Source organism: Melopsittacus undulatus, chromosome 12 (assembly GCF_012275295.1).
Source record: "Melopsittacus undulatus isolate bMelUnd1 chromosome 12, bMelUnd1.mat.Z, whole genome shotgun sequence".
NCBI lineage: Eukaryota > Metazoa > Chordata > Aves > Psittaciformes > Psittaculidae > Melopsittacus > Melopsittacus undulatus.
In genome coordinates, this window is record NC_047538.1 from 21,464,946 (window position 1) to 21,491,960 (window position 27,015).

The 27,015-nt window shown below is 53.1% G+C and overlaps 1 protein-coding gene across 9 annotated transcripts in view; it reads right to left on the reverse strand.

Annotated features, from left to right (window-relative positions):
- The window catches only part of NCOR2 (nuclear receptor corepressor 2), a 218,771-nt gene that overhangs the window by 103,647 nt on the left and 88,109 nt on the right, over positions 1 to 27,015 (reverse strand). For all 9 annotated transcript variants that reach the window (XM_034068507.1, XM_034068506.1, XM_034068502.1 and 6 more), the window contains exons 5-6: positions 11,075 to 11,254; positions 4,787 to 4,900 (exon numbers count right to left, since the gene is read on the reverse strand). In XM_034068507.1, the coding sequence (XP_033924398.1) occupies positions 4,787 to 4,900; positions 11,075 to 11,254 (294 nt within the window). The remainder of the gene's footprint in view (positions 1 to 4,786; positions 4,901 to 11,074; positions 11,255 to 27,015) is intronic.

Sequence of the window (27,015 nt, forward strand, 5' to 3'; positions counted from 1 at the left end):
AGAAGCTCCAAACAACCCTTTGAATTGCAATCCTGCGGCACAATGCCGAGGCTGCAGACAGATAGCTGTGCCCTTTGGAAGGAACAGGCACCGAGACAGAAAACGAATTAAAGTTTAATCTTATTGATTTCCACCAACTCAATCCCAGGAGCGAGACAGACGCTGCTGCCTGCACTGCATCAAACCCACTTTTACAGGGGCTGACAGCACAGCAGCCATGGGCTGGTGTGGCTGGAAGCATGCAGGGGGACAGGGGGAGCTGGACCAGCCCTCACCACGCTGCAGTGGGTCACAGCACACAGTGTCCCCTCCTGGCATGATGGTGGAGGGGGAAGTCACACCGTGTCCTGACGTGACCTCATCCCGCTCCTATAAATGAGCTCAGTGTTCCAGAGGGAGGCTGACGTGCTCTTGTTTGCAGGGACAGGTCTGACACAAGGATGAAGAGGAGTGGGAATCCTGCCTGGCTCTGATGCACAGCAGGTCTGCAGAGAGCCTTCAGTCACCCAGAGCTGGAGATGGGACATGCAGGCTCCACATTGTCACAGTGGTCAGAGAGAAGGCACCAGCGTGTCTGCAGGCACATGTACATGGTAGCTGATGGCGGCTTTGGGCACACAGGGGACTTGGAGGAGAATTCACCCAGCCAAGTCAAGGTGGGCTGGTGGTACAGCCAGGGATGCCGCAGGGCAGCTTCCTCCAGGACGTGCTGACAAGGAGAGGTCAGCCAGCCCAGTGGCCCAGGAAAGGCTGGAAAGGGATTTGGAGCAACAGGAATACTGCCCCTCTCCCCATACTTAGCAAGGGACCTGCACATTTCCACTTTAAGCAGAGAAACATCTTTAAGCCCAGGTATGTTCAATCAATTTCAAGAGAAGACGGATGTAAGGAATCCCACAACGGCCCTGGGGAATAAAGCCACGGCTAAAAATACACACAGATGATCTGCCCTGGTTATGGGGAGCTGAGGTGGAACAAACCTGAATTCTCTCGACACAATAACACATCCCAGAGGGGCAAATTAAAGCCTGCACAGAAGCTGAGCCACACAGATACCTCTCAGAGGTGCCTGACCCAGCAGGGATCAGCTTCGCCCACAGCACAGATGCTACAGGTCTCTCACATGGTTTGATTCAGATCCCCCGTGCCTGCATCGCTGCCAGCCTTTAGAGCCTGCAAGATGCCCATCACAACCCAATCTCCCCAGGTAGCTCTGCATCACCATGCAGAGGGGATGACCCCATCCTGCATCCAAAGCAGTCCTCTCAGCTCCCCACTGACTGCTCTCAGCGCCTGCAGCACCCACCACTGTTTTCAAACATTGTTCTGGCTCTTCAAGGAAGAAAAGCACTTTTGAGAACAGGACTGGGATGCTTCTGGAAATGATACCCACTGGGTTTTTTCACAGTTTAGTCTATGGATAGTACCAAAAATGTTAACTTCCACTCTCATACATCCTGTCAGAAACAGTACAGTTTGCACTCACAGCTGAAATCCTGCCTTGGACACACGTATGTGTGTCTTTATGTGTTGTATTACAAACATCTCCCAAAAGGTACTCTTCTGGGGGTGCACAGCTTATCTTTGGAGATCAGAGAGAACAGCTCTGGTCAGCACATACGCAGGGCAGAAGGCACCTGGATCTTGCACATCAACTGCCTCACTCTAATCCAAGGCTCCAGAACCAGCCTCGCAGTGCAGGATTTCACTGCAGGCTCTCTCCACTCTTCCCCAGCACAATCTGTACAGGCAACTTCCTTCTCCCAGAAACCAATGACTCGTCCAGCAGTGGAGCAGGAGGGGATTACAGGTCACGTTCTCCACAGTTATCCTCTCCAACGCCAAGGAACTTTTTGCATCGTAGGCATTAAGTAGGTCACAAGAGGGAAAAGCAGCGTGATGGGCACTTAGCATCAGCGAACCTGAACCTGGGCCGGCTCCGAGCCGCATCCCAACCCCGCATCCCTCCGCAGCACAGCGGTGAGAGGAATGTACAGACTTCCCAATGAACCCTAAGCTAAAATTAGCAGGCATTCACCCCTGCACAGCCACCGTTATCCGAAAGGAAAGTAGGTCACAGCATGGCTGGCTAACTCGATTTTCCGGCCTCCTGAGCTGCTCTGTCCTCACGTTACCTCTCCCAGGGCCTGGGTTTGGCGTCTCCTTTGTTCGGGATATGAGTGCACCCAGTGTGCGGCTCCGGCACAGCCTGGCAGGAGTGGTGGGAACGGGCACGGGGAAGCACAGACCCGTGGTTCATGAGGAACCCAACCAGAGCCAGGCCATGAAGAGCATCACCAGCTCCCACCTGCTCCGGGAGCGGCACAAGGGCTGGCTGCCTGCCCCTGCACAGCACTGCTCTTCAGAGATCACTGCAGGCTCTGCCAGCTCTTCCCGAGGCCTGAATATCCACTTTGCATTTGCATCTCTTACCAGGCTGCCTCCTTCAAGCAAGCCACAAGCTGAGCGAGGTGAGTACCTCGGGATGCTCTTCCCTCTGTGTGCAGGCTGGAGCCATCACAGCCGATTTTCCTGCAAGCAGACCTCGAGGCATCCAACTTCACTGCTCTGCTGCAGCACAGAGGAGGCCAAAAGGCTTTAAATTTGGCTCAGGGACCTTCCCCACTCTAGATCAATGTGTCTCTGTCTGGCTCAAGGCCCTTTGCTCTCACCAACTCACCCTGCAATTGTTAAGCTGCAGCAAAGCCACAGGTCAGCGCAAGCATGCTTGGGGCTCTCCCTGTGTCTGATAGAGGGCTGGGTATGCTCTGAGCATCTGCTGCCACCAAACTCACCCAAAGCAATCTGATGTCCAAGCACCAGCCACTCTTTTCCACCCATGATCCTGACACTGTTCCCTTATTCTTTCCTCTTCCAGCTTTCCTCCTCCTGGCCCCAAGGGGGAGAGCAGCCATCACCAAAAGGCATCCCAAATGTGTCCAGGGGAGGTGAGAGGCTCTGAGCTGAGCCTGGGGATGGCCTTCAGAAGGACAACTGCATGCTGGATCCTGCCTTTGCTACTGGAACCACAGCAAAGGCAATGCTGTCAGCAAGGCTCAGCACACCCTGCCCCTCAGAGCCCAGAGCTTGGCATCTCCCTGCTGGGGTACTTAGAAGGGTCCTACACCACCAAGCCTCAGCCATTACAATTGGCCAGCCAAGGATCTGTTGACTGCCCATTCATTGCCCATGTCTTCCTCAGAGGAAGAACTTCCCTGCAGCCTGCTAGGGTTTCTATCAAGCAGAAGGGAAGGGTTGTTTGGTTTGAGTTCCCTACCCACAGCCAGGCTGCTTGCTTACACACTACTCGCAAGGGGACCTTACAAGAGCAGGGGAAAAGCCATCATTCACTCATCCCAGGTGAATCCAGACACAAACACGGAGCCAGACTGGATATTATGCAGCCGTTTGGTGTCAGATGTGACCTTCCCTTGCTGAGCACCCACCTGGAACAAGTGCACCCTGTTGTGAAGGGTAACAGCAAAGTCCTGCTGCCAGACTGGCTTTGAGGATCAGCACAACTGGGAATGGAGTCAGACATGGAGACAAATGATGCCACCAGCTCTGAGCACTGCACGTGACAGGTCCCAGGGATTACAGCACTTCCAAGGAGAAACACAGAGCTCCTTGTAACGTGGTCCAGGTACGTGAGAGTGTCCAAGCAGGACACGGCTCAAGTGAATAGGAACAAGGATGCTCCTTCTTCTGATTCAAGCCCTTGCACAGGAGGCACAAGCCGTCTAGCCCAGGACCCCTGGAGCAGGCGGTTTGTGGTGCATGGGGAGAACCCATCCCTGCCCCTAAAGCCTTCTGTCTGCAAAGCCAGCACTTGCTTCAAACACACCAACCTCTTTACCCCCTCGCACAACAGACAGTGCTGGCACTGGGTCTCCTATTGCTCAGGAAGAGAAGCAGATGGAACAAGGAAAACCAGGCAAATTGCACTGCCTGGGAGCGCAGGGTATGCAATTTTGTTTTCCTTTTTGGAGTTGGGCACCTGGATTTCTGCAGCTCCCAGTGAAATCGCAGGCCTCACAATTCAGAGCAATTAGTGACTGGTAGTTTTCCTTTTATGCAAAATCATCCTTTTTATCCCACACCTAAATGAAAATGAATATGCTTGATTATCTACCAAAGGGCCCAATTTCCTACCCGCGTTCCAAAGCACACAGCAAAATTCCTGTCTCCTCAGGCTGCTATTCCAGGCAACGGCTGAGTGCAAGGAATGAGTGGTCAAGGCAGAGATCCAGAGCCAGGGATGCTGGACTGACCTTTGCTAACACTGTTTACAGCACCAAATACCCACAAATCCAGCCCTGGATGCATCCATGTCCTTTCTGCTCCAGCCGGGGGGGCTCAGGAGCAGCAGGAGAGCTTGCAGCTGGCCTGACAGCATTAGAGCCTCATGGATGCCCTCTCCATGCATGCAGCTCACCCTGCCACAGCAACACCCATGCTTTGAGGCAGCTTTCCACCAGGTTCCCTCCCAGAGGAGAGGATGAAAGCAGCTATTTAACAGACAGGGCACTGAAGCATCTCCTGAATGCATCAAATCTAAGCTGATTACAGGAACCCCCCCAGGCAGGTTCTTCAGAAGACATCTGTGCTCGAGCCACACAACAGAGTGAGCTCCTCAGCCCTCTGTTGCCACCATCCCCGACGGGCTCCATCCATCCACCTCCCACAGGGCTCTTGCCAGGGGAATCCCCCATTTCCCCCTCACAACCTCCCGTCCCCTGCCCGCTGACACCACCGCAGTTTGTGCTTCCAAGGCTTCCAGACTCACCCTGTTCTCGTCGTAGATGATCTGCACCAAGCTGCGATGTTTGGACTCGATGGGAGGCGGGGAGATGGGTTTTTCAGGCTCTGGTGGTTTGGCTGCTTCTTCCTCCAACTGTTGCTGTGGAAGAAGGGGGAGGAGGAGGGTGAGTCACAGTGAGAACACAGCCGGCCCCGTCCACACGCGGCTCTCTGCGGTGCCGAGGCAGAAACCACCATGGCAGGAGGGATGGGCAGAGGGAGGAGAGCTGCCCCATAGCCCCTGCCATGCAGGCACCAGAGCTCCCTGCCCTGGCCCCCAGGCCCCAGCTCCTGGGGCAGTGCTCTGCAGGCATGGAGGATGAGGACCTGCCTCGAACCAGCCTCCTGGAGAGCACTCCATGATCTTACTGCAAACCCTGTAAGGGAGCCACGGCTCAGGCCTGGCTCCCTGCTGCTACCTGCCCCTGGAGCTGCTATTGTGCTACAGGGGGCAGGGAGCAAAGCTGCTCTCCACCTTCAGCTCTATCTTGTGATGCTGTGGTTGGAGGAGACACCCTGGGATGACTGTTCTTGATTAAATGACTCGTGCACTGGCTGCACTGCACAGCCAAATGAGCCAGGAACTACAGCAGAGCAGCAGTAACACCATGAATCCTCACGTCTCTGCTCAGAGCTGGCCAGAACAGGGCATGGGGCAGCCCTCCCGGACACGGTGAGAGATGCAAAGTGCTCAAGAGGGCAAGCAACAGCTACAGGAGCCCCTGCACAGAGCACAGTGCTCAGACACGGGTCGTCAAGGCACAGACAGCACAAGAACTCAGGCTGCAAATGCCCATGGCCATGAACACACTGTGCAACTCTGGCTGCCCCAACAGGTACAGGAAGAGCTGCAGCATGAGCCACCTTCCAGGCATCAGGCAGAATAAGACTCATACCTCTCCTCCCTTCATACAGAACATGCTGTCCTCAGCAGAAACCACCACGTCCAGGCTCCAGCTAGATAAAGGCAGGTAGGTGTGGATGGCCATCACCCAGGTGACCCACCCTCAAAGACAGCAGGGTTGAGGAGCTTGTTTTGTTGGCTCTTCTGCTTTCTTACTGCCTTCACCGCATTGCCACAGCTCCACATTTCACAGTATGTGGGCTCTGAGCTGCAGAAGCTGCATGTGGAAATACATCCCTTCACCTCCATGTGTCTGCCTGTGATAGGACAACACAACCCAAGGGCTGCCTCATCCTAAGCTTCGCTCCCCATCACAGCAGAAACATCCAGGAGCTGCTCCACCAGCATGGCCACCATGTCTCCACCACATACACAGTAAAAGGCACCCAGCCCAAACCAGCTGGAATGCTGCCCACCCCCTTGGAAGATGGAACGCAGAAGGCAGCAAGTCCACATAGAATGGATTGGGTTGGAAGGGACCTTAAAGCTCCTCCAGCTCCGACCCCTGCCATGGGCAGGGACACCTTCCACTGGAGCAGCTGCTCCAAGCCCCTGTGTGCAACCTGGCCTTGAGCACTGCCAGGGATGGGGCAGCCACAGCTTCTCTGGGCACCCTGTGCCAGCGCCTCAGCACCCTCACAGGGAAGAACCTTTTCCTAAAGCCTAATCACAATGTCCCCTCTTTCAGTTTTACATATGCACCTTTGGAGATCCCTGATTGTGCAATGGGAGCCTCGCAGGCCATGGCAAACTGCAGTGATAAAGGAGCAGACCTAAGAAACAACTCCTGAGCATCACTGCCGCTGCGGGTGTATCTGATGTATGACCTGCATCTCCATCTCTCCCAATGGGCATGAGCAGAAGACATCTGAGCCCTTCCAGTAAGCCTGAGGAGCTGCTCATCCAGAAGAGGAAATGAGAGACTCCTCTCTCGTGGCTCAGTGTGAGCAGGGAGCACGCAGGCTGCGCATGGCAGCTGCAGGGCAGCACCGGCTCCCAAAACCACCTCTGGTTTTCCCACTGCTCGGTTCCCAGTCTCCAGACTCTGTGTGCTGTTTGCCTGCAGTCAGAGCAGCCTCTGGTGAAGCATGGGGGGGAATCAAGCCTTGTACTAGGAGAAAATGCAGGTGGGACTGAGCGCAGTCAGCCTGCAGCAGAGGTGAGTGAGCCACTGTGCTAGCAGACAGCAGTGCCTGGCGGTCCAAGGAGAAGCTGGGCATCTATTCCTCCTTCAGATCATCTCTGCTCCTGCTGACACCACCAGGGATGTGGGATGTGGTCCAAGAGAACACTAAAGCACCAGGTAAGTCCACTGGCTTGGCTGAGAAAACTCACACCCCTTAAATGAAACGTGTTTCAAAGGATGAAGCATCCTCATGCTGTGGTCTCTGTCATCTCCCACCTCCCCACACGTGGACATCTTTTTCCATGCAGGAAAAGCAGCAGCACAGAGAACAATGAGATACAGCCAAAACCACACCACCACTGCCCATCAGGCTGGGGAGTGGGCCCTGGCACAGGCAGGACAGCCTGGCATCAGCATACCCACCTTTGGGTCTTAACCTTGAGGTTACTCCAGGAACATGTGAGGATGGCCAGGAAACAGCCAGCTTGGACCATGTGTGATCTGGAAAGGGATTAAACTTCACCAGCTCCACAAGGATCCATCCCTTCCTGCCCACAAAGAGCCACACCACTGCAGCACACCAAAGGCTTCAACCAAGCCCCAAAGCTCCCTTCTCTTCTCCATCACAGCTGTTTCTCAGGTGGCTCAAACCACAGTGCTGTGCAAAGCGGACAAGAGCTCTTTGGGAGCCTGCCTGCTCGTGCTTAGTGTCCTAAAGCATCCCCATCACACAGCCTTGCTCGCACGTGATAAAACTCCAAAGACAGAGCCACCAAAAGGGATCTGTCAAATCCTCTGCTTCCCTTGGGGGAAATATTTGGGTAAAGAAAAGACTGTGTCAGAATCTTGGCTACGTTGTTGTGAAACCCACAGAAGTCCTGTGAAGCGGTCGGTGTGTTGTAAGTGATTTCAGACAAGAGGGTTTGATGGTGCATCAGGAAATGAAAGTTTGCCAGTAAGTGGAGGCTCATTAAAAGCAGCTCGTTAAAAGAAAAATACAAATCTAATTATAGCTGAAATACAGTAGAGAATTAAACTGCAGTGTCTGTGGTGTAACACTGTGCTGTTGTTACAGGAGGGATGCTAGGGGGAAGGATGCAGGCAGGGGCTGCAGGCAGCACACCTGACCGCAGCAGGCTCAGCTCATGACAGCTATCCCTGGGAGCTGTGGGAAATGGCAAAGGAAGATAGGTCAGGGTTCCCAGACATGGACAAAATGGGTTTCTTAAAGGTCTGCCACAAGAGCCAGGCTGGGACTGTGACCTTTATAGGAGAGAAGTGGGATGAGAGATGAGTCTTGACGGCTCCACACTCCCTCCCTCCCCACTGCCAGCAGCAGCTGCCCACGAGCCTCCTGCTCTTCCCAAAGGAAAGACAGCACAGCAATGCTGAAGGATGCACGATGCCATCATTAGCCATAGCCCTGGTTCCTACAGCATCCACAGGCCAACGCTGCTCCAAGTGCAGGAGCTGCCCTCTCCAGGTAAGAGTCCCTTTGGCTGGACCACACACTGCCAGAAGACCCTGCAGTGCTGGCAAGCAGTGGGTGGCACTGCAGGAAGACCGTGTCCCCACACATACCAACTCCTGTGCTGAAGGATGAAGCCAAGGGCATTAAAGACACACGCACACCGAGTTGCCACACTGCCTTATGTGGTACCTGGGTACCAGGATGCTTCACCTGCCCAGAGGAGAGGGCTTCCAGCCACAGGGCATCTCCGAAACCCCCTTGCAAAGAGCGAAGGGGAGAACAGAGGAAACTCAGCCTTGAGACAGATGGAAGGAAACACCCTGGAGCTCTTCCACCCATGCAGCTCCATCACCAGGTGGGAGTGTTGTACTCCTGGAGAGCCCTATGCTGCTCGGCACCCAGGGAGGCTGAGGCACCACTACAGAGAACAGCCCAGCAGTTCAGTTCTCCTTCAGATCCCGGTACTGCTGCCAGGAATAAATGCATAAGGATTATCCTTCCTGTCAGGAAGAGAGGGAGAAAGGACTCAGCAAGAGCTTTAAGCGCATATGGTGCATGCATGAGCTGGTGGAGGTGGCCTTCTGCCAGAGGTGCGCAGGGCTTGGGGAAGGTTCTCAACTTGCTGGAGATGTTTGCTTCTTGCAAAGCCCAGGCAGAGCCTTCCCTGCCATGTCTGGAACAAGCAGAAGGAGAGAAAAGGTGCGTGGGGCTGCTTGGGAGTTATATTTTTCCATACAAATGTATTTAATTACCCTGAGAAGGCCTCCCAGAGACAGAGGGGAAAAGCATTAGGATATTCTGGCTGCATACGCTACCTCCCCTGCTCCTGCAGGAGCAGCCTCTGTTCCAGGATGAGTGCTTTCCCTCGCTTGTCTTCCTCCTGCACTGACAGCTCATGTGCACAGATGGACACAACGTTCCCAAAGCATCACCTCAGGAACACCCACTTCCTCCCAAAATGCTGCTTCCCAGATGTGCCAGCCCTGGGCTGGGGGAAGATTCTGACAGAGGGGAGAGGAGCCCACGCTGGAGGGATGGGATCTGCTACCAAACGACTTTGCCACCATGTGCCAAAAAGAGGGAGGGGATGGTTTTCCTGCCAACAGCCACTTTCACCTCCCTCCCCACTCAGCAGAGCATGTTTGTGGGGAGGAAGTATCATAAAATTCGCTCAGAAGGAAGAAATAAAGCAACCAAAGCAGCCAACAATAAAACCCCATTTCCTTACGGAAGGACAGCTTCAATTTAACAGCAAGGAGCATATGCTGCTCCCGTCAGCATCACCAGCAGCTCCTCAGCATCTCTGGAGGGGATCGGCAGAGCTGTCAGTCCTCCCGGCTGCCATGAGAGGGACCTTCAATGCCGTGCCAGGAGCACATCCCACTCTGGAAGTGCTTCTCCACAGTGAGCAATGACCACGGTTTGCATCTCCATCCTCAAATGTGGGTTACAGACATGGACCAGCAGCCAGACTGCCAGGTGAGGCAGGAGACCAACACTTTGTTGTGCTTCCTAGAAGGGAGAGGGGAAGGGCTGGCTTCTCCCAGCTCCCACCAACCCAACAAGAGGAGTCTCTGTGGTTTCCATCACTCCAGATGTTCCCGTCCCCTGCAAGCTGTCACACACGGCTGCTCCCTTGCATTCCCAGCACAGCTGCTCCTGCCCACTCTTGGCTCCCTCTCCCTAAGCACACTGATACCTCTGCAAATAAAAAGCAACACCAAAAAAAGGCCCTTCGTGTTAATTAAACCATATTGTTTGAAAGCAAACCCAAACCATCCTGCTTGTCTTGCAGGAAAGAAAGGGAGAGTACCTGCCATGGGATCTGATGGGAAGGAAGGTCAACTATACGCTCATCCTCAAGAAGCACTTGCCCTATCCAACAGCCCAAGGAGAGGCTTTGTTCCATTCCCAAATTCCCAGTGCACACCCCTGGGAACAGCTCATGCAGGCAGTTTGGGAACAGCAGCCATCAGGGAGTTTAGGAACCGGCTTCAAGCAGAGGCAACAGAAGAACTGGTAAGACAGAGGCAGAGGGAAGTGATGTGCTTTAGGAAGTGAAAGCCTTTAAGTCTGTGGGTTTTTCACAGACGTCCCCCAAGGTTTTGTTATATTAATCTCTTAATGGGTTTATGGTAATTGTACACATGCCAACAGCGAGCCTTCTGCTGGGGAGTGCTCCCGTGCAGGGGTAAAGCACCGCTGAGAAGATCAGACTCAAATCCCTGGCTCAGGCATAGCCCTGACTGGAGCTGGATCAGATGCTGCTCCTGGCTGCAAAGCTGCAAAGTCCTGGAGAAGGGGACTGGATGCAGGAAGGGACATTAGGCCATTGCCACAATGTTTTGAACAGCCCAGAACTACAATAGTGGCAGCAACAGCACTGGGGAGAGACAACTACTGGAAAGGAGGAAGAAAAGACCTTGTGCTAACACTGGGCTGTACAGACAACAAAGGTAACCCAGGCTGCCCTTCCAGCTCTGCCACTGACTGCTTGCATGACCACGGGCAAGTCATCAAGGACAGATTTGCTTCCCTTCAAGGCACTCCAACATGTAAAAGAGCCCACAAGCTGGGCTTCCAAAGCTCCCTTGTCTTGCAGCTACCAACTCCAGCCTGCTGGCACAGCAGCAACTGCCCATGCCCCAACAGGGAGCACAGAGCATCCTGATGGCACTGCCACTTCCCCTCTGTGGTACACCCTCCAGGACGGGGTGTACAGCAGCACACAGAAGTGAGGATGTGTGCTCCCCTCCATCCCACAGCCTCTTACCTGCTTCTTCTTCAGCTTGGAGATCTGCTGCTCCACCATGGTGATCTCGCGGTCCACGCGGTCCATGTTCTGGATGAGCTCCTCCTTGGAGAGCCGGGCGGGCAGCAGGTCCAGCTCAGCATCGGGGTGAGCAGGGCTCACGGGCGACACGGGCTCCAGTTTGCCAGGCAGGCCACGATCCTGGGGAGCGTAAAACAACCAGGTCAGCACTTTCCTTCCCAGGAGACTTTGGATCCTTCTCCCATCCTCCCACATCAGCTCCCACAGCTCCCTGGCCCATTCCCAGCCCTCTGAGACACACACACCCCTCACAGAACCTGCTAGACGAAGCAGTTCCAGCTGCCAGATCACATCACCGCAGCGATGCTCAACCTCCAGAGAGCACCAGCTTAGTCTCCCATTGATGTGGCAGGAGCTCTTCCTCCTGCCAAAGCCTCGGAGGCTCCTTCAGTGCTACCCGCATTCCTATGGATCAATAAACCCATCCATATGCAGCAGCTCCCAGCAGCACCGTCCCTTCACATCTCAGCAGCCAGCTCAAGGCTGCATCTTATCAACAAAGATGAGGTAGAAACAGACACATCCTCCTCTGGCACAGCCACGGCCATCCTGGAGAGAAGAGCAGCATTAACTGCACTGAACGAGAAGGGGCTACAAGGGCTGGGCAACCATCTCCTTCATGCAGGTCCTCCTCCATCTCATTAGTACTGGGGGAGCTCTGAATGCTGGATGTCAAACGCATCCATCCAAAAACAAAGAGAAGGGGATAGACGAGGTCAGCTCAGATACAAGCAGACTGAATTGATCACAGTCAGTGTTCTTTTAGCAACTTCCAGGTAAAGAGGCTCTGAACCCAACCAGACCCTTCAAGTCAGAGACTGGCCAGGTCAGCATAACCTCCATGGCCACCACAAGGAACAGCTCTAATGACTATGAGCACGGACATCAAAACGTTCATCCTCACCTCCAGCACTGCAACCACTCTGGTGAGCCCAACAAGCCAGTTATCCCAGAAGCATCCCAGGGCCTTGCTGCCCTCCCCAGCTCCAAAGGAAGGAGCCCACCTCCTGCAAACACAAGCTGCATGCCTGGATGCCCAGCACTGATGAACGCACCTGGGATGAAGCAGCTCTTTAACAACCCCAGGTAAGGATCACAGCACATGAACAGCCTGCCCTGACCCAGACTCTCCTCTGGCAGCTTCCCAGCACCCTAATTAGAAGTTTATCTGTTCATGTGCTCAGGGAGAGGATGGATTGCTGTCCTGGAGGGGCAGGAAGAGCTGTGGCTTGGGTTGTAACCCTAAACTGCTGCCAGGGTGGGTGGCCAGAATGCTGCAGCTGTGGGAGGGGAGGCCAACAAGTGAGGCTCACACAAATCCCTGCCTTCCTTTCAGCAGACAAAGCCACCGCTGTTCTGCACCAACTGGTGCTGAGTGTGCTCCCCTCCATGCTGACACACAGCCACCAGCCAGGGCTACCACCAACCTTCTGCCCAGGCTGGTCCTCCTGGGAATGACCCCTCTGTGCTCCTGTGCCTAGCAATGCACATGAATAATGGCCCTAGGTTGTTTGTCAGCTGTGCTGTAACTCACACCAAGCATGCAGATGCCACCTTGGCACTGTTGAGCATCTCCATAGCATCTGTTGACCATGAAGCAGAACCATGTAGGGTGGCCTGCACCATACTGCTGGTGGGGATGAAGCATGATGAGCTCCCTCCTGGGGATGCTGCACCCACAGACCTGGCTGGTGGGGCTGTGCCGAGATGAGCTCTGCCCTGTTCCCCTCCTTAAGGGATGGGCAACATCGTCCACAGCAAAGCTAGAACAGGGGGAAGCAAAAGAGGATGTTTCCCAGCAGAGCAGCCATATCCCAGGACACCAGCATCTTCCACTGCTCCTCCTTCTTCCTGCTAAACCCTGCTCTAGCTGAAGGAGGCATCAAACAGGCACAGAACCACTGCTGGGCGCAGCCTGGAAGCATCCACACCCTTCCCACTGCTGCCATCAAGGGACAGAACGCGAAGGAGCAACTTGAATTCCCTTTCCCAAAGTCCTGTGTGGGGCTCATCCAGCCCTAAGGGCACAGAGGCACCAACAAGCTGAGCTGGTTGTTCCCAGCCTCCATTCAGAAGAGAAACTAGAAGTATTTCAAAGGTTTCTGGAGAACCCAAAGGAGCAGATGAATCAGGTGTTGCTAAAATCCTGCTCAGATTAAGACATGGGAATAGGGAAGTGGCAGGGGCTTTTTCTATAGAAAAGCAAGCTGCCTGCCAAAAATGCAGGAGAGAGACTTCTCTCTATGCACATGGAACAAAAGACAGCATCTCACATCTGCCAATATACAAGACAGGGCATCCTTAAACCCCTGCTTGGCACAAAGCCCTTTGGAAACCTGGTTTCTGCTACTTTATCTTCTTACCTTGCAGAACATGAAGTGAAACAGCAGCAAAAGCTGAGTAAGGGAAACAGCTGCAAGTCACAGCACAAAAGCCATCATCATCTGGTATTAGAGATGATTATAGCAATAGAGAGAAGCAGTGCCCCTAGACCTCAAATAACCGGTCACTGTCGTTTCACAAGGACCTCTCTAAATAAAATGACAAACAGCAAGAGGAAGGAAAACCCAAACTGGAGGTATAAAGAGAATCTTCCCCCGCAGTGATGAAGTGCAAAAAGCAGAGCTCAGGGTTCACACAAGGCACGAAGAAGCCCTTCTTCTAAATCACAGAAATGGGTTGAAGAGAGGTTTGTAAAGACCAGAGTCCATCAGGAGCCTGGGATGGACTCTAATGGATGCAGATGTGCTCTGCTTGCTGGCACTCAAGAAGCTCTGCTTCAGACAGTCCCATAGCCAGGCTTGAGCAAGTGCAGTGTGAAACATTAAATGCTCCTTATTAAGGTGACAGTCACAGACCTGGAGCCCAGCAAGGGGATAAACCTGCTGCAGGAAAGAGAACAATTACTGCATTACTCCAGTTGGTATTTGCTCAGTAATTACACTGCTTCCATGTGATGTGTTTTTATACACAGCTAACAGCTACCATAGCTCCTGTTTATCCCTGCCCTTATTACGTGATCTATATGGTAACAAGGGTTGGGTGAGTGGGGGGCAGAGGCTGCATCAACCTTCCCACAGCAAGAGGAGATGCTGGCACTGAAGAAAACAATTATCACTGAGGAGTCTATCAAAGAGCAAGGCCAGGCTTCGGGGGTGGGTTTCCTCTGCAAGCTTCTATCCTAACACAGATACCATTAACAGAGCAAACCTGCTATGTGCTATTAGGCAGCGTCTGTAGAAACACGGGGGAAGGAGGGGAAAGAAGGACAAGCCAACTCCCTGCTGATGCCTTCAACAGCAAATAAGCCCCTGGGTAAATTCAACATCCCTGCCTCCAGGCACAGCAGCCACTGGGTCCACAAGAGGTGGTGAGAACATCCCAGGACATGCTGGAACCTGCAACAGACCATTGCCTCATCCTCTTCTTGCATTACTGACCCAGTTGCAATGCTCTCAGGGAGCAAGTGGGAATTGGGGGGATGGAGAAGGGTGTCCACACCATGCACCAGCTCAGCCTCTATGGAGGGCAACTTTCCTCATCCACTTCCCACCCTCAGGACATGACAAGTTGGGAGCTCCACTCCATCTGCACCTAATTGTCACTGCAAAAAGCATTTTGGCCTTTCTGATCCCTTGACCACACTAACTGCCCCTTCACACCAGCACTGGTGGAGCCACAAAGCTCCCATAACCCCAGTCGGTGCCTGCGCATCACTGGTGCCTACCAAGTGAACAGAGCCGCTTGCCTGGGACAACCCTCAGGATCTCTATCACAGCACCACGATGTCTGCCCTACATATCACCTTCTGGTCTCTCTCTGCCTTTCTAAACCAGACCATGAGTGATGTTCCCCAAGCCCAGGACAGAGATTCAGGGATGCCAACGTCACCTCTTCCCTGTCTGTTCACTTTGTAATACCAGCCAGCAGCAACACTTTCTGCTGGAGCACCAGGAGGGATTAGGAGGTGTCATCTCCAACTCCTGCCCACTCACACATCTCACATCCTCGTGGGATGGAGGAGACTGCCAAAGCAGGCAGGATGGGCCAGGGCTGCTCAAATTCCCCCTGTAGGAACACATAAGTGGGCTTGGGATCAGGGTGAGCTGCTGCAAGGGTCACCGTGCATCCATCACCCGTGCACAGAGCCAGGGAACATCAGTGAACTCCAACTAACAACACTCCCAAAATCCCTGTATATATGTATTACATATATGTAATATGAGGCTGTGCTACACAGCAGAGACACAGCCGCTTGTCCTCCCTGTCCTGGAACACGGTGGAGCAGCAGACACACAGCCCCAGGGCCTTCCCACACATCCTGGGATGAAAACCAGGCAGGAGAGCCAACACCCCACACCTCCATCCACCGGGTTTTAAGGTAAAAACATGCTCCTAAGAACTCTTAAATGAGCCAAATCCAGACCAAAGGCATGTTCTTCTGCATTGGAGAAGTGTCCAACGCGTTCTGTCACATCAGCAGCCCCTGGTGACAGCACTGACATGGGGAAATGGAGTCAAAGGGCTGAAAATCAACATCTCATTTCCCCAGGGAGACACAAGGACAAATTCAGAGCCTGAGCAGTGAAAAGTACATCGAGTTATCCCAGTTCTTTTGTTCGTGACCATCTGCTGCACTAATGGCTCCTTCAGCAGCCCAGCCCTTCACACAGGGCTTGAATTCCTCAGCACTGCTGGGCTCGCAGCTCAAAAGGCTGCCACAGTGGGACACAGATGAGCATGTTGGTGGATGCAGTGTGACTCCCACCGTGAGCACAAGGGTGTTCCCATACAAGGCTAACAGTGCCTCGGGGATGCCATCAGGGACCAAAGCATCACCCGCCTCCTTCCTGCATCCCCACGCTCCATGGCACGTACAGGGATCGCTTTCACTGGATGCAGCCCAGTACGTGCTCCTGTGGGAATCCGTGAAGCTGGAGCCCAAGGAGCTGTCTGAAGACTAAGCTGGTTTTTAGGCTTCTTTCCCTAAATAAATGTGTGACTTTATGAGAAGCCTACGCGATTCCTTTCCCCTGTCATCCAGCTGAATTCTACGCAGCCAGGGCAGAAAACATCCCAACCATTCCTAAGCTTGCACGAAAAGTAGGTCAAAAAACTTCCCCAATGTTTCAACAGCTTGAAGCAATTTAATTGCAAAACCAGTACCAAATGGTGACCCTCCCTCCCCACCCCCTGCAGCAGATTTATGAGGGTGGTAAAACCTCGCCAGTTAAACGCACTAACCAAAGCCTAGGATCTGGTCTTGCAAAACCTCTGTGTGCTTAAAAGCAACCGTTCCATAGCGTTATACTGAGCAGATGCTGCCTCTGGACCTCGAGATCGGAGGAAGCATCAGTTTAGGGACTCAGAGGTAGCCTAGAATACGGATCAAACCTCACTCAGGCAAACTCCCACTGAAGCCGAAGGCATCCAACAAATGGATGCTGTGCCTTCCATTACCTTCTTGTGTTTCCCCATTAGTGGGTAATAATTGCATTGAATGCTCACGTTCCCTACTGACTTCACAGGAGTGATGAATCCTCACCTACCCATCTACTCATTACAAAGAGGAGCTAATCGCTCCCCCTCTCATTAAGAACTCCCCAGCGCTGCCTCTTCCGCTGCTGGATTTGCAGCTGATTCCCAGTTAGTTAAAGCGTTAACTGCCGGGACTGGGATTTTTCCATGCTCAATATTTCCTGCAGGCATTTCAGGCTTTTCTTTTTCCTAAACAGCACATTTCAGCCAACACAACTGCTGCTTCCAAGAACAGGCTTACAGGAAAACATGCCTTTCTGCAGCGTTCAGAGGGGTTCTGGGAACCCCTCCTCTGAGCACCTTCAGCACAGTGGATGCATCTGACAAGGTTATTCCCTGCCAGTGATTTGCCTTTTGTTAACTCTGAAAAGGTGTCCAAGTCAATAGAGAAATTAATTAAAAGCTCATTTTGGTGCTTGCCATAGGGAATGGCTGTGAACCGAGTGAGTGGAGCAGGGTCCTGGGGAGCTCCAGGTCAGGTATCGCATTCTGCCTGGGCAAGGTTGAGCTGGAAGGACCTTACTGGCATGTGTGGAGTGCTCTGGGCCAACAGCAACGAGAGCCCTAAAAGAGCTGTGAGTAAATGCAGGGAGTTGTTTGGACAGCAGATAAAGCCTGAGACCACCCACCAAAGGATAAGGATGAAGTAAAGCAGACAGCAATCTGCTCAGCATGGATGGAGGGTGTCCTGGGCATGTAAAGTGAAGATGGTGTCCTGATGCTCTCAGCAGATAAGGAGAAGTTAAGGCTGTAGTCCACAGAGCTGCAAGCGCTCCCACTCCTCCATTTAATGTTTAAGTTAATGCAACTTAAATACTCCATCATAATTCATCCACCCAGAGCATCATTTCACCTCTGCTGATGCTGCACCCAATGATGCTCTGCCCAGAACATCCTCATCCCTGTAACACCCAACCTCAGCCCTACATCTCCACCTCCCTTCCCAACCCAAACCCAAGCGAGTGGGGCTTCTAACCTGGGAGAGAAGCAGCCCAGGAGCCCCTGACATCCTCCCCTCCACCAGCCCTTGCAGAGCCAGGCACAGGAGGGCAGCGGCAGCCCCTGCCAGGCACAGCTCTGCTCACCCTGTGGCCGGAGCCAGGAGGAAAGCATCAGTGTCTGGGTTTGAGGAGCAAAACCGCTTCCTTGAGGACTGGTGCTGGCTGACGGCATGGAAACAACCACAAGATTACAGTGCTGGGGAGGTGAAGGTTGGCATGAACAGGCACCAAGCACATAACCCACGTCAGAATCCTGCACCGGGATACTCCGAACCACGACCAAGACATCCCTCAGGTTTATGGATGACAACAGGAAGGGGCTGCCCGAGCTCCCCAAAGTGCTCAAGAGGCCTGACCAAAACCCAGCAGAGGTGAATGCTTGTTTGATGTCTCTTAAAAAGGAGCAACCTGTGAGAAATGCCCCCAGTTGCATCAAGAGCAAGGGCAGGGAGGCAGGTTTCCAACTGCCCCATCTGGTGCTTGGGGTTGGCACCTCCTGGCTCCAGAACCAGGTTTTAAAGGCAATGGTGGAGCTCATTGCAGGGCTCCTCCCAGCGAAGCAGCTGGGCTGAAACCACCCTCACCTTCCCTAGAAAGCACCAGCTTCAAGCAGCTTTCACAGGAACCTCTGAACAATCCCCATGGACTTCCATGGAACCGTGGGATGCAGAGACATGGCCACATGCAACCATTGCCCTCTTGTTTCCTCATCTCCCTGTGCCTGCTGCTCAGGGAGGTTCTGTAGGGAGACCTTCAGGGAGGCAGGAGGGGTCCCTACCTGGGGGTGCAGCAGACTCCTTCCAAACCCCCTTCAGCAGCCCTTTAACCTGAACACCTCAGGAGAGCCCAGCACCTCTCCATGCCTTTGGAAGCGTTAGCCTCCCACCATGCTATTTATAGGCTTTGCAACACCACCCATCCTCTTCCCACCTGCCACATGCAGGAAAGCAAGGATCGAGTCCTCCCAGCACACCAATGGGGCAGGGATGTAGCATTAAGACCCATGTTAATCACGGCAGGCGCATTGCCTCTGATCTGAAGATGCTGGCACAGTCCTTGCTGTATCCCAGCGGGTCCTCAAGCCCTGGATGCTAAAGGCACAAAGGAGTTTGCCTCTTGTAAAAAGGACCTCTGCAGGAAAAAAGACCCTTACTTTTATAGTAGTTCAATACTCAATGACCAGCACGTGTGCCATCACACGAGTGGGACAGCACCTGCATTGGAACGCAGAAGGAGGAGACAGGCAACAAAATCCACTTGCATCTGCCTCCATGGAGCATCACATTAACAAATACTGTTTTCACCCCAACTAGCACAGCCAAAAAGCAGGCAGCAGACAAGCAGCATGATTAAAGACATTGCAACATCATGGGTTGCAAAGATGGGGCCAGATCCTGAGCCAGGCTCAGCACCATGCATGTCCCCACAAGCAGTGGGATACAGGGCACTGCTTGGGATGGCTGGAAAGAGCATCGCTGTGCCCAGCAAACCTCCTCCCCTGCTGGTGGCTGCTGTGAGGGCAGGAGGAGCAGGGTGAAGGGGAGCAGGTCCTGCACTGCACCCCAGGAAGCTCGGTCCCATTCACTGGGTGACTCCAGGTGCATCCTCCATCCAGCACATGGACAAGCAGGAGGGAGGGAGAATCCACCACCACAAACCTCACTTATTTCAAGATAAAAAACTGAGGGGAAATGAGAAGACAAAAGCCCTTCTCAGCCTGGTGTTATCAAGCAGAGGAAATGAGACTTCTAAAGCTCCATTCAGAGAAGGGGGGGAGAGAAATCCCACTCCAGACGCACTTGAGGGAACAGCTTTTGAAATGGAAATGTCGCTCTTGAGCAACATTGAATTTTCCTCCCATTGCCAGGGAGGAGGAAGGAGGCAGAGGAGGAGCAGGGACTCCTCAGCCATGCAAATCCAAGCGGGGTCCGTTCAGGGCAGCACCCGGTGCCCTGTTGAGAGGGGATTTGTCAGGGAGTTAATCAGGACCGCACACCTATTGAGTCGCCTTGAAGGGGCATCACGTTTAGAGGGGAGGGGAAGGAATGAATGAAGACAGCTCTATTTAACCACCACCACAAGTAATAGAGACCTAGAGGCTGCTCATGCTCCCTCCCTCTGTTCTCCCTGCACAGCATCACCCAAATCCTGGAGGCCGAGCTGCCTACTGAAGAGCAGCTTTACTAATGGAGAAAGAAAACACAAGCAAGGCCTAAGATGGTTTGAGCAGTGGCTGAGATGTGTTGTGGGACCATCCCAAACCTGCTCTTACACGTGAGAGCCACTGCACCAAGCGAGGATTCCCAATGACTCCCAGCACACTGGGCATGGGCTGATGGGTCCCAGCACTGAACTCCTGCTCATTCCCAGCAGCTCCAAAACCACAAGTTACTGCACCTATAGCAACCCAGGGAGCTCTCCTCACCAGCTGCATGCCACCACTTCATTGCTCCAATCTCTTCAGGGTCACTGAATGGATAGGTTCATTCTAGCTGTGCTCTCAGGTATATAAAGCAGGACATCAAGTATCTCTCAAGTGTAAGCACCAGAAATTCTATGACTGCAAGAAAATGGCAATACCCCAAAGACTTCCCTCGCCCCAAAAATCTTGGGAGACAAGTTCAGTTTTATCATTGAAGTCTCTCTATTCCTACCAGAACATCATGCACACCTTGTGAGACTCAAACACCCACATGAGATGAGAACTGAGTGGTCTGGGAGCAGACAGGGGTCAGTGGTCAACCTGACCTGTGAACGTCACTGCCTGAGACACAAAACCAAGCCACTTTTACATCCAGGATCCAAGCCAATCTGACTTCCATTCCGAGGTGGCTGTACTGGAGAACCTGTTTAAGTGTGAAACATGGCTCACAGCTGCTGAGATGCTTTTGAGAACCCTTTAACCAACACAAAGAACAGGCTTTGGGGGGGAGTATTTCCCTTGAAACAGCTCCTCTTGGCTTTACAACAAAGCTTCAGGTGGCCTCACCTGTCCCCAACACACCACTGAATCCTGTTTAACTGCTCAACTCCCTCTTCATTTTGGTATCTCCCCTTTCGGCAGGTGCTGGCTCTGCATCCTACAAAGTGCCATCCCCAACACATGCATGGGACATGATGGGGACTGCATCCACCACTCCCTGGACACCCAGAACACGCACCATCCATGGTCCCAAGCACGCCAGGACACACACAGGGACATGGGGCATGGCCCTGTCTGCTTGCAGTGCACTGTACGAGGCAGGTGTAGCATGGAGCAGGGCACACTGCCCCATGCAGGATACAGGCTGACAGGGGAGCAGGAGTGGTGCAAAGCAGCCATCCCTGCACCATCCATCAGAGCCAGCCACCGGCTGCGCTCAATGCTTTATTGCTCCAATAATGGTGCAGACACGTGGAAGGGGGAGCCTCGACATTCCCTGCTTGTCCAAGGAGCCGTTTCCTTCACTGCTCTGCCTGGTTTTCCATCAGGAGGCTGCATCCTGAGCCCTGGAGGCCGCAGGTGGGGAGGTCATCCCCACCACCATCCTCATCTGCATCCCCATGGCCGGCGGGGCAGGAAGGTGGGAGCAGCAGGAAATGCAGTGTGGGTCCAGCCAAGCCCTGGCCAGGCCTAGGAAAGCACATGCAAAACAAAGCATTTTATGGGAGTTTTGGATTTGTTTGGAGGGCTTTTTTGCCACAGTGTTTTCTGCCCCCTGTGCAGCAGGTAAAGACGGGCTCAGGGTGCAGGGACCATTGCTCCAATGTCCAGGGACCGTCTCAAGCATGATGCTCCTTGAGCATCACTCAGCTCCGCAGTCAGAGCAAGACTGACCATAGAAAGACAAACACCAACAAGAGGAAACCATGAAACAACTCCCTGAGACCCAGGGCAGGAGCACTGTTCCTAATGGCAAACGGCTGTGGAGATGCTCAGACTGCAAACCTCTGCCCAGGCATGAAGCACCCTTGCCTCTTAATGCAGAAAACCCCCAAACATCTCAGCTCCTATAGCAAGAATAGGGCCACAGTGAATTTGTTATCTGTTAGCAAAGCAGCAGCTTCCCACCAAGGCTGGAATTTCCATCTTGGTTTGGCAGGCACAGGGCTGTGAAATGATTACTGTGTTTACTTTTCCTTTGCTAACTATAAAATCCCATTCCACTGCCCTGCCAAGAATGACTGAAGCTAATAAAATTCAGGCATTTGGAAGAAAGCAATAATAAACCTCCCTTTTGGGGCCTTTATGATGAAATTTCCCCCACTCCAATCAGCTATTATGCTGTATTCATGAACACTAGTGATGTCTCCAAGTGCACCCAGATTGACTCAAATCAATATTTAGCTTTGCTCGAGACTGTAAGCCCTTTTCTGTGTGGCTGTTGAAGGCACGATCACTGAGCGAGAAGAAGCCTTTGAAAAAGCAGCTTACAAGTATATGAGGCAGCAAATATATAGATATATGTACATATAAGGGGGTGTGTGTATATATAAAAAGAGTAGGTTTTTCAATTACCTAAAAACCTGTGAAGAACTATATATATGTGTGAAGCATCCATGGATGCATGAGTTTACAAATCCCTCTCCATATACATTGAAGGGCATTAATACAGCACACAGCATGTTTTTATATACACATACCTACCTGTTCTTGAGTAGCTTTCAGTGCTTGAAAGCCCGGAACGTTCCCGTGTTTACATCTGCCACTGCCTGCTGCCGAGGCAGGAACACATCAGCTGCTGGGGGCAATCTGCTCTACATCATACCTGTGATGGCTGGCACGAGATGAAACAACAGACATGAAAACCAGCCTCAAAGAAAAGCCTGCGCTTGGTTTGGTCGCATAACCACGTGGGACGCCTTGATGTGCACTAGGCAATGGTTCTTTCTTAAGCAACCACGGGGATGACAGCATCCAAAGTGGAGATCAGAAGGCAGAAATGATGACTGCTGCTCCTCAGGGAGCAGGGCAGGGAAGAGAGAAATCAGCCATGTCCCTGTCAGGGCAGCCAATGGAGCAGGTCGTTCAAAGCATGCCTAGGAGGCATCGCTGTGCAGGCAGAGGAGGTGATGAAGTGCTGAGATAGAGGAGAACCCCAGTGCCAGCGTGTGCTGGAGCAGGTGCTGTGGGCTCTGCATTCCAGGGGGAACCCCTCGGGATGTGGCACAGACAGCACACACCTCAGCCTGGCACTCCTAGAGGACAGTGCTCTGCTCTTCCCTGCATCCCACAGGATTACAGGGGCTGCCCATCACTGGCCAGGATGAAGGCAAGCAGACGCTGGGCTGAACACTGGCACATGCAGAAGCTGCTCGGTCAGAGCACTAAGATGACCAAAGACTGAGTGGATCCAGGTGAGAACTGCGAGGAGGTGCTGCAGCTCCTTTCATCCTGCACTGATTCCTGCTTTCAATCCACCAAAGCAGGGTAGGACAGAGCCCATCGCTCCTGCCCCGAGCCAGCTCTGCCGCTGGGAAGAAGCCCATTTCCAAGGGCAGGGGGAGCAGGCTCCGCTGCGCTCTCGCTCCTTCTCCTCTTGCAAAAAGGTGCCAAGAATGAGGATTCAGTGTTTCGAGAGCAGCAGAACAAGCCAAGGGCCTGTCAGCCTGTCCTAAAACAACCCTTCCTCCGCTCGCCGAGCACACAGCCAGCATTCCTGACGCACAACAGCGTCCATCAGACCCCCCCATGCAGCACAAAGCTGCAGAGCGAGCCAGAAATCCCTCTCAATGTTCTCTGCCTAACACGCAGCCAAAGTGTTTTTCTGTTTAAAAAGCAGATTCGGGTCCAAAAAGAAAAGGAGGTTTTCAGCGAGTGATTCTAACTGGGCCCTTTGGCACTTGTTCCTTCTCTGTTGTTATCGATGCTAAGGGTGTTGTTATGAGATGAGGCTCCGTGAGGCACGGACGTGAAGTCACGGAGCTTCAGCAAGGGCTGTTGCCATGTTCAATATGTTATTACAGCTCCATCACCACAGGCACAAAGAGCAGCAACTTGTCTCTGCCAAATCCATCTCTGAAACCGCTCCCCCACGCCAGCCCCTCCAGCATGGCAGGCAAACACCATCGATTGCTGTTGCATCCCCTCCACTGGTGCTGGGAAGGAAGGCGTTAGCATGAAATACCCTCCTCCTCCTAACACAGCACACAGCACTAATCTGATCGGTGTCACAACTCACTGGCTCTCGCTGTGTGAGTCAGAACTGTGGATGAGCTGCATTCCACAAGCGTGGAAAAGTACAGCACCAAAGATGCTGTACGATAGAGAGGAGGCAGCCAAGTGCTCCCTGCAAGCCCCTCACCATCCCCAGGAGGACCCTGGGCAAGAAGGGGCGTGCAGGGATGGGAACAAGGAGGGAAGATGAGTTCATCTGCAAGATGTACGTGCTGGTGAATCAGTAACAACCTCCTGCTGCTCTGCTGCCTGCATTAACTGCCCACATCACATGGAAGAGGGGAGAATCTCACTCCCCATTCCCAGAGAGCCCCTGCATCCTGTGCACCAATACCCCCTCCCAAGAGACTGGAGGAAATAAGGAACCCAGATCAGGCTGAAAGTGGAAGGAGGAAAGAAAGCAGCCAGGACATTGCTCTCCTGGTGCCAGGACTGAATCCTTCCCTGGACCTTTATCCCAGGTGGGGTTTCTATTTTACCACAAATGCACAAAGTGATTGACCCCAGGCTGACAGCAGCAGGGGCTGGCACAGCTCTCCCAGCTGGCACCATACCTGTGCTTTGGAGCAATACACAGGAGATGGGTGCCACTTCCTGCACGCCAATCCCATTGCCCAAGTCCCACCTGAGGACTGACAAAGTCAAACAGCAAACAAGCTTTGCTCTCCCCTATTCCCAGGACATAACAGAGCAGGTAAGAATCCTTGCTATGAAAGGGAAAACAGATCCACATAACACATGCAAAGGCTTTGTAGATGGAGAAGAAAAGCCTGCCTGAAGCAGCACAGCTCACAGCACTGCCCTGTCACAGCCAGGAAACGCCAGCTATATTTCTTCCAATTACAGGGGTGAGGGACACAGTCAAGGGACTTTGTTTCCCTCAAGCACATCAGGTGAGATGTGGCACTGCAAGAGCCCTGTAATATTGACTGAATGGAACAGAAAAGGCCAATTATGTAAATGATGAAGCCGGCTCCCGAGGAGCAGCCAGCCTTAGCATGCCGCCCTCGCTGCTACGGCTTGAAAGGCAATTTAAAAGGCTGTTTGGGATGTCGATCACCACAAATGAGCCGGAGAAGTGTGAAACAACCTGTGCTTGAGGCACAATCCATTCTCCAGCTGCGTGGAGCCTTAACCCAGCTCTCTGGTACGGGAGCAGCTTGGGGAAGGTCAAGCTTAGCTTTGCATCCTGGATCCACAACATTTCCACAGCCTGCAAGAGCTTTCCTTGCCACATTCGAGCCTCTCTGACCACAGTTCTTCAGCCATAGGAGCTTCAGCTGGAAAAGGGAGTAAAATGAGTGGCTCTGTCCATCGTGGTGCTCCTTCCCTTTACTCCCTCATCCCGGGGCGGGCTGGAAGAGCCGAAGATCTCACAAGGACTATGCAGTGCTAAACAGCACCTCGTTTCCAAATGAGACCATCATGAATCCATGCGTGGGATGGAGCATCCCATTCCAGATACACCATTCCTCCGGCTGTTTGCTCCCTTGGCTTTCCCATCCCAACCTGGCTCAGGGCACAGGCTGCTGACATGACATGCCACAAGAGCCACTGTTTGCACAACCCCAAAGATGTGTTCACACACAGGTGAGCAGCGGGTCCACGCACTCACACTCATCCTCCTGTGATCTGAAGTGATCTCCAGAGCAGGGAGGAAAGCAGGGGAAGGGAGAATTCCAGCTGGAAGTGTTTGCACTGTGACAACATGAACAATGCAAACATTTCAGCTTTGAAATATGTCTGGAACGGCAGAGAATGCCAACATCTCCCTCATCTTCCCAGAAATAGCTTTGAATCACTGTTGCCCTAACGCTGTCGTCTCCCCTCTTCCTCCCCCAGGTAGTCTTTTGCAACCAGACTGTTATCAGCAGGAGTCAAGAGCAATGAGCAATGACACGGCAGATGTGCGGATGTGGAGCACATCACAGCAGGACCATCCCACAGCCCCTGAACTCTGCAACCCCACACACCCACTCCTGATGGGTGCCCAACCGCACCATCAGCACTGAGACCACGGGAAAGCCCAGCCTGCTTCCCAGCCAAGGGGATTAGTAAGTGTTGCCCTCTGAAGGGAAGGACAAAAGCAGGAAGGATGTAGGTATGTTTGTACCCACTAAAATGTTTCATTTCATTGCTCAGACCTGAGGTTAGAGCCACGTCCATAGAAGCGGTTGGGAAGCCATGCAACGCATTCAGGCTTTGTATTAACACCCTGCAGGCCTTGGGGCAAGAATTACTCCTGTGGCAAGATGTTTGAGGCATTTCACCTTCCACAGGGCTCATGGAGCTTTGCAGTGGCACAGAACTCCACATCTCACCTGGGATTTGGATAACTGGAGCGAGTGGCAGTGCGTTGGCACTATCAGTGTGTCCCCTCTCCATCAGTGCTACGGCAGGATCCCTCCTCCTGAGCATCCCAGGGGGCTTTCTAGCAGCCATCCCTCCCATCCAGATGTGACCACTCTCCCATGGCAGAGGCATGGCCAAGGGAGCTCTGTGCTGTCCCTGGGGCCCTGCTTGCCATCAAAAGCCTCAGCAATGAGCCCAGAGCTTGTTTTCCAAAGTGCAAACCAAGGTCTGGTGGGGAAGGGAGAGCCCAGAGTGATCCATGCCACAGACTGAGGGGCTGAGGGAGGACACGTGCGCAGGGACAGCGATGCTCCCAGCTTCATCCCGCTCTCCAGTCCCTCTGCACTATTGTTCCATGGCAATAAATCCCACTGGAACCCTACAGGAGGCAGCCTGGGGTGCAGGAACCAAGATGCTGCCTGGCTTTTCCCTGCTCACTGCCTCCGGAGCGCTCCGCTCCTACACATCCCAGTTCAAAGCACTGCTGCGTTCCCACCCCCTCTGCTCCCTTCCCCCAGTGCTGGATTACTCAATTAGAGACGATGCTTTTGCCAGTTACCTCCAAGCCAACTGGGGCCTCAGCCAAGGTCAACACAAGTTCCAGCCAGTTTCATTAATAACTGCAAGACCAACCCACTGGAAACTCTGAGAGGTTAATCCCAGCAACAGATCAATGTTCCCATAACAAAGCCATGGAGCAGGAACGCAACTGGTGACTTACCATGCACTACATGCATGATCTACATGCGCTGGGAGCTGTGGCACTGCCCCTCCGAGCATCCCTCCCCGTACCAGAGTCCCCATCCTCCCGCACCTCTCCACCAGCACACGGA